The sequence below is a fragment of the Salvelinus sp. IW2-2015 genome, linkage group LG18 (genome assembly GCF_002910315.2).
Source record: "Salvelinus sp. IW2-2015 linkage group LG18, ASM291031v2, whole genome shotgun sequence".
In the NCBI taxonomy this organism is placed as follows: domain Eukaryota; kingdom Metazoa; phylum Chordata; class Actinopteri; order Salmoniformes; family Salmonidae; genus Salvelinus; species Salvelinus sp. IW2-2015.
Genome location: NC_036858.1, coordinates 64,752,748 through 64,763,236, shown reverse-complemented (window position 1 = coordinate 64,763,236; position 10,489 = coordinate 64,752,748). Strand labels below are relative to the sequence as shown.

The 10,489-nt window shown below is 50.5% G+C and overlaps 1 protein-coding gene across 1 annotated transcript in view; it reads right to left on the bottom strand.

The window, feature by feature from the left end:
• Positions 1-800: 800 nt before the first annotated feature.
• LOC111977989 (tectonin beta-propeller repeat-containing protein 1) overlaps positions 801-10,489 on the bottom strand; it is a 31,883-nt gene continuing 22,194 nt past the window's right edge. The window contains exons 15-23 of the mRNA XM_070448202.1: positions 4,804-5,003; positions 4,578-4,657; positions 4,368-4,424; positions 3,809-3,983; positions 3,568-3,703; positions 3,184-3,276; positions 2,954-3,060; positions 2,692-2,811; positions 801-2,504 (exon numbers count right to left, since the gene is read on the bottom strand). Coding sequence (XP_070304303.1) covers positions 2,328-2,504; positions 2,692-2,811; positions 2,954-3,060; positions 3,184-3,276; positions 3,568-3,703; positions 3,809-3,983; positions 4,368-4,424; positions 4,578-4,657; positions 4,804-5,003 — 1,145 coding nt within the window. The 3' untranslated portion in view covers positions 801-2,327. The remainder of the gene's footprint in view (positions 2,505-2,691; positions 2,812-2,953; positions 3,061-3,183; positions 3,277-3,567; positions 3,704-3,808; positions 3,984-4,367; positions 4,425-4,577; positions 4,658-4,803; positions 5,004-10,489) is intronic.

Below are 10,489 nucleotides of genomic sequence, written 5' to 3'. Positions count from 1 at the left end.
TCCCACAGACTGCCTCTGGACACAGCAGTCACATACAGGACAAGGATATGCGTACCTATACTGGTCCCACAGACTGCCTCTGGACACAACAGTCAAGTACAAAACAAGGATATATTTCCCTATACTTGTCCCACAGACTTTAGTCAAATACTGTACTGTTTAAGGAAGGGAAAGAATACACACTGTAATTTAAATGAAGTGTAAATTATTAGAAACATATTTGTATGTATATATTTTATTTGGGGGTGGTTGACACAGTTATTTAATTGCAGAGTGGAAGACAGGTAKGTGGGACAAACAGTTTGAAGGRTTGGAGCAGGGAATTGAACTCATGCCTCTGGTGGGAAGAAGAAGCCAGCACTGTTACCGCTAGACCACAGGATCTACACAGAGCCATATGTGTACATGTCAAAATGTACAGTATGTGTTGACCAAGTTGTTTTATCTCCATGACCCTATGGTAACTTGTGTTTTTATGGTTCTGGGACATGGATGTCGGTAGCTCAGTTGGTAGAGCATGGCGTTTCCAATGCCAGGATAATCGGTTCAATTCCCAATTACCACTTGTACACAAAAAGTATGCAAGCATGACTGTAAGTTACCTGGAATAAATGCATCAGCTAAATGGCATATTTTCAAATGTTATTAGAACAGTGGTGTGTGTGTAAAAGGTGAACGTAATAATTATGTTGCTCTTACAATGTGTGTTTGAATGATATTTCTGTAATATCTTTGTAAACCTGAGTTCTCCTGAGACTCCAAAAAAGTGTGAATTGAAAAATGTAAAACGAAAATCTTCCTTATCAATAATCACATTTATTGAGAGGACATTGACCATGCACACTATTAGAAGGAAGAAATATATAGCTCAATAACACCCTTGTTGGAGTTGGAACAGTACCGGCTTATAGTATTCTAGTTTACACCATAATCAATGAAAGCAATGGAATCCTCAAGTGAAAAGTCCTCTGCTAGACTTATGATTTTCATGCTATGGTGTACCCCCTTCACATCCCAACCTATACGTGTAATGTGTCCCTCCTTTAGGATAAATCCTGTACTGTAGTAACAGCAGTATGTACTCAGTGTCATTATCAAACAATGCACTTGTTGTATTAGGAACTGCCATAGGAAGATAAAGTGACAGTATTCACAGATWCACAGTTTTCTGGACAATTAATGATTTGTAGTTGCAGTATATCAGTCACTATTGGATCTTCATCTTTCAGTTACAGCAGTAAGATGAATGAATGCCCAAACGTGATAGTTTCAGCCTTTGTGGTTTAAAGATAATAGTTTACTGCTAAAATCATAGGAGGTGAAAAATATGCAGATAATAGTGTTAAAACTCTTATTTTCCTGAGAAACAAACAAATGAACTTTTAAGCCTTTCAAAGACATCCTTTTTCAAGCAATTTGCATTTTTTATGAAAATAAGAATATGTACTTTCTTTTCAAGAGTAGCACAAAAATGCTATAGAAAAAAACTGTCCCCTAGGAACATGGACATATAAACTCTTAACTGTGGCSATCACAGATACAAACCATTCAGGGGAAAGGCATATAACTGTAAAAGCGCCATGTGCTATCAAAGGATTAATAACCTAAATTATTCTYGGTAAATAAACCCTTATTGTTTTTGATGTGACTCCAGTGGAATCTCTACGTTACCAGCAGGTACAAAGTAGGAAGTATAGTAACTTATTGGGACAGATTCAGTAAAAACTACTGATCGCCCACTTTCACAGAATCATACATCGCCGACCTTCACAGAATCATACATCGGCCCAATAACATTGAAWACCCCAGAAAACACTTCTTACGTTATATTTTAAAAAGTTAAAGCTATCACCAATATAACATAAACAAAACATCTATTCACATACAGCACTGTACACACCTACACACAGAAAAAAAATATTCAACCAAACAATAACAATAAATAAAACAAAAAGTTATCTTAAGACCACAGATTTAAATAACGATGATGCAATGTTCGAAGACTGAGTCACACTGTTTAAAAATGACTAGTGCTCTATGTGGGAAATGTTGAACATGACCTGCTAGTTGTGAAGAGAGAAGGTGATTGGCTGAGTCAAGCTGAGGGCACAGAGCTAGGGTTCAAAGGTAATTGAACACAACCAGGTGATTGGACAGAATAAGAGTTTTACTTCAGACACTTAGAGGTTGAGGCTGGAGCTGGGAGCTACAGTACAGTGTGGATGGTGGAGTAGTTGCATTGGGGCGTTGTTTTTGTAGCGAGAGTTGGGCTGAAGACAGAACAGAGATACAGTGTCCACTGGCAAATACTCTATGTGTGTGTGTGTTTAACACCTGACAGCGTTCCCGTTCTCCTCTGTGTTCCTGAAGGAGAGCGGTCTGCGGGGTGGAGGGGGGCGGAGGGGGCCTGTTACGGAGGCGGAAAGGGAGGGTGTCAGGGAGGGCATACGGACACGGGGAGCCTCGAAGGAGTTCCCTCTCACAGTGATGTGGTCCCAGCCACCCTGATGAGAGAGAGGAAGAGAAGGATAGAGGGAGAGACAGAGAGACAGAGAGACAGAGAGAGAGAGAGAAAAAGAGAGAGAGAGAGTCAGACAGCCCCCCCACCATGAAAACCTTTCCATTGAAAGTCATTGGTGTCTCAGAAGCAGGTTGATGAGTCAGGGTTAGAGGTAAGGTTAAGGGTTTCACCCCGATGCCGTAGTCCCACGACTGTCCCTTTGGGTCCATGGGCTGAACCCCCAAACGGTGGCAGACTGTCCCACAGCTCAGACTGTGGCTGCCTTGCACCTTGTCAGCTATGATCCACACCTACACAACAACAATGAGAAGGGCTGAGTTACTCAACACAGTGCAATGTCAAGAAGTTAGAATTTTGAGAAAAGAGAAAGTCATTATCATTCATTACTGCCAACAACAACCACCCAGGTTTTAGATTGTAGGTTCTGCTCACCTGGTCCAGAGGTCCTACGGAGACCTTGCGTACATTGTTGGAGATGTGTTCCCATGACGATCCCTGGGGGTAGCTAGGAGTCAGGCCCTGTCTGAACCACAGGTTACCTGGATGGAGAGCACCAAATTAAAATCATGACAAAAATAAAGAAGAGATGGTTCAACTAATAGACGTCTGACAATAATAAAGGTCCATGTCATAGTAAGTCATGACATTCTCGTCTGTAGTACCATGTTGATCCACTGTGTAGACTGATGTCCTCCCTACAGACACCTGTTGGAGCTTCTGTCTGGCTGGAGAGGGGATGTGGTACCAGCAGTCTCCTACAGGGGGCAATAGTACATTAAACAGCCAGTGATTTGAGTCTTCTCTCATCATTAGGTCCATCTCTGTGATAGGAACCAGAACTCAGAGAGAGGTAAGCTCCTCCCGAAAACAAACATTGAGCTAATACTGTAAAGCACTTTGTGACAACTGCTGATTTAAAAACGGCTTCAGAAATACATTTGAGTGATTTGACTGAACTGTTGATTAGCAGTAAGACACACAGGACTGAAAGGAGAATCCCTGGGTTGTGTCAGAGACGGTGGGTTCTGCGTGATTCTCTGACTGACCTGAAGGGCTCTGTGCGGACACGGAGCCCCTGTAGAAGGCAGAGCCATCCCTGGCAATGGCCCACACCTGGTTGGCCCCACCGATGGAGATAGACTTAAAGGGCTGGTCTGTGCCCACGTGGAGCCACGACGTCCCCTAGAAACACACACAACCACTTCTGTTATCAACCACAATGTCTGTGTATTCATGGTGGACATGTGTGTTGTATGTTTACATATTGTGTGTGTGTGTGTGACTCACAGCAGGCGTCAGTAGGGTGACTCCCAGTCTACAGAGCACGTCTCCCTTGTTACTGATGGCCCACAGAGGGATCGGCTCAACAATGCTCTGAGCTCCACACGGGATGATGGTCACGTCACTCAACGGGATGGGTGGGACTTCCTGCCACGGCCCTATGGTCGTCAGTTTACAATTCCTGTCAGAGGAAATACAAGGGTTGTTCAAATAGGAGTTAAGTCGCACCTAGACCAGTGTACCAACAGTTGAATTAGGTGTGTAAATACTGGGCTGGAGCAAAAACATGCACTCCCTGTGGGTCCCCAAGACCAGGATTGAAGAACTCTGCCCTAGACACTGATCTAACATCAGTTGTTGTGTTTCCTTCCCCCAATGGTTATGGTTAGGATTTAGGTAGAGTAAAGCTGATCCTAGATCTGAGCTTACAGGCAATTTTTTCCCCCAGAGCTCAAACCCAGGGTTGTTTAAACACAGTGGGCAGACTGAGGACAGACCATAGTGTGCTTACTAAACAAATAGTGATGAGGGAACAGGGCGATTGTTGTGTAGTGACATAAAGTACCTGGCCCATCGCCTACGACGGACAAAGTCCGTCAAGGTCTTGTGGCCATGATACGACCTGGAAGAGTACATACAGAGGGAGGGAGATAAAATACATGATAGTGACAGAAACAAACACATATCATGGCAACTTTCATGCAGGGAAAGATTCAGCTTGATATGTGATAGATAGACCAATGAATATGTATTGGGGAAGGTTAGATACACTCACGTTGGGAAATCAGCTGCATATTGCCAACCCTCTCTGTCTGTCCCTCCAGAGATACCATAGTCAATGGCCCAGTCTGCCACCTGATAGAGACAGAGCAGTTAGCAGAACAAACTTTGTAGGACTATTTTAGTCATCTAATGGCACTCTGTGCATATTTAGTTCAGGTTCAAAAGTTATATTGTCCTGGGGTGAAATTGAAATGTTTTGTCCGGTTACTGGTACCCACCCATGTCCAATGAGGGGATGGAGGCTTGGTGTTGGCCTTGGTACACTCCTGCAGTCCTGTTGCATCACTCCACATGTAACGGTCTGTTGGGAGGCCTCTGTTGGTATATCCTGTGACTGGGTTCCACCTCTGGTTCTCATAAATGTAGACACACTTCACATCTGTCTGGGTGTAGATGTTATCTGTGCTGCTGGCCAGACCTAACAAAGACAAGAGAGGGGTTATAGTCATGAGCTGAGACAAAACAGCCATGAAACATAACCTTACACCCTGACCAAACTGGCCCCGGGCGTGGCCTGTTGTAACATACCCTTACACCCTGACCAAACTGGCCCCGGGCGTGGCCTGTTGTAACATACCCTTACACCCTGACCAAACTGGCCCCGGGTGTGGCCTGTTGTAACATACCCTTACACCCTGACCAAACTGTCCCCGGGCGTGGCCTGTTGTAACTACATACCCTACACCTGACCACCACTGGCCCCCGGGCGTGGCCTGTTGTACTACCCTTACACCCTGACCAAACTGGCCCCGGGTGTGGCCTGTTGTAACATACCCTTACACCCTGACCAAACTGGCCCGGGTGTGGCCTGTTGTAACAATACCTTACACCCTGACGCACACTGCCCGGCCGTGGCCTGTTGTAACATAACTTACACCTTGACCAAACTGCCCCGGGCGTGGCCTGTTGTAACATCCCCTAACACCCTTGACAAACTGGCCCGCGGGCGTGGCCTGTTTGTAACATACCCTTACACCCTGACCAAACTGGCCCGGGCGTGGCCTGTTGTAACATACCCTTACAACCCTGACCAAACTGGCCCCGGGCGTGGCTGTTGTAACATACCTTACACCTGACAACGGCGGGCGTGGCCTGTTGTAAATACCCTTAACCCTGACCAAATGCCCGGGCGTGGCCTGTTGTACATACCTTACACCGACCAAACTGGCCCCGGGCGTGGCTGTTGTAACATACCCTTAACCCTGACCAAACTGGCCCGGGCGTGGCCTGTTGTAACATACCCTTACCCTGACAAACTGGCCCCGGGCGTGGCCTGTTTGTAACATACCCTTACACCTTGACCAAACTGGCCCCGGGCGTGGCCTGTTGTAACATACCCTTACACCCTGACCAAACTGGCCCGGGTGTGGCCTGTTGTGTAACATACCCTTACACCTGACCAAACTGGCCCCGGGGTGGCCTGTTGTAAATACCCTTAACCCTGACCAAACTGTCCCCGGCGTGGCTGTTGTAACATAACCTTTACACCCTGACCAAACTGGCCCGGGCGTGGCCTGTTGTAACATACCCTTACACCCTGACCAAACTGCCCCGGGTGGCCTGTTGTAACATACCCTTAACACCTGACCAAACTGGCCCGGGTGTGGCCTGTTGTAACATACCCTTACACCCTGACCAACTGGCCCGGGGTGGCCTGTTGTAACATACCTTACCCGCTGACCAAAACTGGCCCGGGCGTGGCTGTTGTAAACATACCCTTACACCTGACCAAACTGGCCCCCGGGCGTGGCCTGTTGGAACATACCCTTACACCCTGACAAACTGGCCCGGCGTGGCTGTTGTAACATACCCTTACACCCTGACCAAACTGGCCCCGGGTGTTGGCCTGTTGTAACATACCCTTACACCTGACCAACACTGGCCCGGGGTGTGGCTGTTGTAACATACCCTTACATCTGACAAACTGGCCCGGGCGTGGCCTGTTGTAACATACCTTACACCCTGACCCAAACTGGCCCGGGCGTGGCCTGTTGTAACATACCCTTACACCCTGACCAAACTGGGCCGGGCGTGGCCTGTTGTGAACATACCTTACAGCTGCACCAAACTGGCCCGGGCGTGGCCTGTTGTAACATACCTTACACCTGACAAACTGGCCCGGTGTGGCCTGTTGTAAATACCCTTACACCTGCCAAACTGGCCCCGGGCGTGGCTGTTGTAACATACCCTTACACCTGACCAAACTGGGCCCGGGCTGGCCTGTTGTGATACATACCCTTACACCTGACCAAACTGGCCCCGGGCGTGGCCTGTTGTAACATACCTTAACCCTGACCAAACTGGCCCCGGGCGTGGCCTGTTGTAACATACCTTACACCTGACCAAACTGGCCCCGGGTGTGGCCTTGTTGTAACATACACTTACACCCTGACCAACTGGCCCCGGGTGTGTGCCTGTTGTAAATACCCTTACACCCTGACCAAAACTGGCCCCGGGCGGTGGCCTGTTGTAACATACCTTACACCCTGACCAAACTGGCCCCGGGGTGGCCTGTTGTAACATAACCCTTACAACACCTGACCAAACTGGCCCCGGGTGTGGCCTGTTGTAACATACCCTTACACCCTGACCAAACTGGCCCCGGGTGTGGCCTGTTGTGAACATACCCTTACACCTGACCAAACTGCGCCGGGCGTGGCCTGTTGTAACATACCCTTACACCCTGACCAAACTGGCCCCGGGCGTGTGGCCTGTGTAACATACCCTTTACACCTGACCGCAATACTGGCCCCCGGGTGGTGGCCTGTTGTAAACATACCCTTCCACCTGACCAAACTGGCCGCCGGGCGTGGCCTGTTTAAACATACCCTTACACCCTGACCAAACTGGCCCGGCGTGGCCTGTTGTAACATACCCTTACACCTGACCAAACTGCCCCGGGCGTGGCCTGTTGTAACATACCCTTACACCCTGACAAACTGGCCCCGGGCGTGTGCCCTGTTGTAACATACCCTTACACCCTGACCAAACTGGCCCGGGCGTGGCCTGTTGTAACATACCCTTACACCCTGACCAACTGGCCCCGGGGTGGCCTGTTGTAACATACCCTTACACCTGACCAAACTGGCCCCGGGCGTGGCTGTTGTAACATACCCTTACACCCTGACCAACTGGCCCCGGGCGTGGCCTGTTGTAACATACCTTAACCCTGACCAAACTGGCCCCGGGCGTGGCCTGTTGTAACATACCCTTACACCCTGCCCCAAACGGCGCCCGGGCGTGGCCTGTTGTAACATACCTTACACCCTGACCAAACTGGCCCCGGGTGTGGCCTTGTTGTAACATACCCTTACACCCTGACAACTGGCCCAGGGTTGGCCTGTTGTAAACTACCCTTACACCCTGACCAAACTGGCCCGGGCGTGGCCTGTTGTAACATAACCTTCCACCCTGACAAACTGGCCGGGCGTGGCCTGTTGTAGACAAACTTACACTGACCAAACTGGCCCCGGGTGTGGCCTGTTGTAACATACCCTTACACCCTGACCAAACTGGCCCAGGGTGGTGGCTGTTGTAACATACCCTTACACCCTGACCAAACTGGCCCGGGCGTGGCCTGTTGTAACATACCCTTACACCCTGACCAAACTGGCCCGGGCGTGGCCTGTTGTACCATACCCTTACACCTGACCAAACTGGCCCGGCGGTGGCCTGTTGTAACATAACCTTACACCCTGACCAAACTGGCCCGGGTGTGGCTGTTGTAACATACCCTTACACCCTGCAAACTGGCCCCGGGTGTGGCCTGTTGTAACATACCCTTACACCCTGACCAAACTGGCCCGGTGTGGCCTTGTTGTAACATACCCTTACACCTGACCAAACTGGCCCGGGCGTGGCCTGTGTAACATACCTTACACCCTGACCAAACTGGCCCGGGCGTGGCCTGTTGTACATACCCTTACACCTGACCAAACTGGCCCCGGGTGTGGCCTGTTGTAACATACCCTTACACCCTGAACCAAACTGGCCGGCGTGGCCTGTTGTAACATTCCCTTACACCCTGACAAACTGGCCCCGGGCGTGGCCTGTTGTAACATACCCTTACACCCTGACCAAACTGGCCGGGCGTGGCTGTTGTACATACCCTTACACCCTGACCAAACTGGCCCCGGCGTGGCCTGTGTAACATACCTTACACCCTGACCAACTGGCCCCGGCGTGGCCTGTTGTAACATACCTTACACCCTGACCAAACTGGCCCCGGGTGTGGCCTGTTGTAATACCCTTACACCCTGACCAAACTGGCCCCGGCGTGGCCTGTTGTAACATACCCTTACACCCTGACCAAACTGGCCCGGGCGTGGGTTGTAACATACCCTTAACACCTCGACCTAAACTGGCCCGCGGTCGTGGCCTGTTGTAACATACCCTTAACCCTGACCAAACTGGCCCCGGGCGTGGCCTGTGTAATATAACCTTACACCTGAACAAACTGCCCCGGGTGTGGCCTGTTGTAACATACCTTACCCTGACCAAACTGGCCCAGGGTGTGGCCTGTTTGTAACATTACCCTTACACCTGAAACTGGGCCCGGGCGTGCCTGTTGTAACATAACCTTACACCCTGACCAAACTGGCCCCGGCGTGGCCTGTTGTAACATCCCTTACACCCTGACCAAACTGGCCCGGTGTGGCCTGTTGTAACATACCCTTACACCCTGACCAAACTGGCCCAGGTGTGGCCTGTTGTAACATACCCTTACCCCTGACCAAATGGGCCGGGCGTGGCCTGTTGTAACATAACCTTACACCTGACCAAACTGGCCCGGGCGTGGCCTGTTGTAACATACCCTTACACCCTGACCAAACTGGCCCCGGGCGTGGCCTGTTGTAACATACCCTTACACCCTGACCAAACTGGCCCCGGGCGTGGCCTTGTTGTAACATACCTTACACCCTGACCAAACTGGCCCCGGGCGTGGCCTGTTGTAACATACCCTTACACCCTGACCAAACTGGCCCCGGGCGTGGCCTGTTGTAAACATACCCTTACACCCTGACCAAACTGGCCCGGCGTGGCCTGTTGTAACATACCCTTACACCCTGACCAACTGGCCCCGGGCGTGGCCTGTTGTAACATACCCTTACACCCTGACCAAAACTGGCCCGGGCGTGGGCCTGTTGTAACCTACCTTACACCCTGACCAAACTGGCCCGGGTGTGGCTGTTGTAACATACCCTTACCACCCTGACCAAACTGGCCCCGGCGTGGCCTGTTGTAACATACCCTTACACCCTGACCAAACTGGCCCCGGGCGTGGCCTGTTGTAACATACCCTTACACCCTGACAAACTGGCCCCGGGCGTGGCCTGTTGTAACATACCTTACAACCTGACCAAACTGGCCCCGGGCGTGGCCTGTTGTAACATAACCTTAACACCTGACAAACTGGCCCCGGTGTGCCTGTTGGTACATACCCTTACCCCTGACCAAACTGGCCCAGGTGTGGCCTGTTGTAACATACCCTTACACCTGACCAAACTGGGCCCTGGGCGTGGCCTGCTTGTAACATAACTTACACCCTTGACCAAACTGGCCCGGGCGTGGCCTGTTTGTACATATACCTTCCCACCTGACCAACTGGCCCGGGTGTGGCCTGTTGTAACATACCTTACACCCTGACCAAACTGGCCAGGGTGTGGCCTGTTGTAACATACCTTACACCCTGACCAAACTGGCCCGGGCGTGGCCTGTTGTAACATAACTTTACATCCCTGACCAAACTGGCCCCGGGCGTGGCCTGTGTGTAACATACCACTTACACCCTGACAAACTGGCCCCGGGCGTGGCCTGTTGTAACATAACCTTACACCCTGCCCAAACTGGCCCCGGACGTGGCCTGTTGTAACATCCCTGACCAAAACTGGCCCCCGGGCGTGG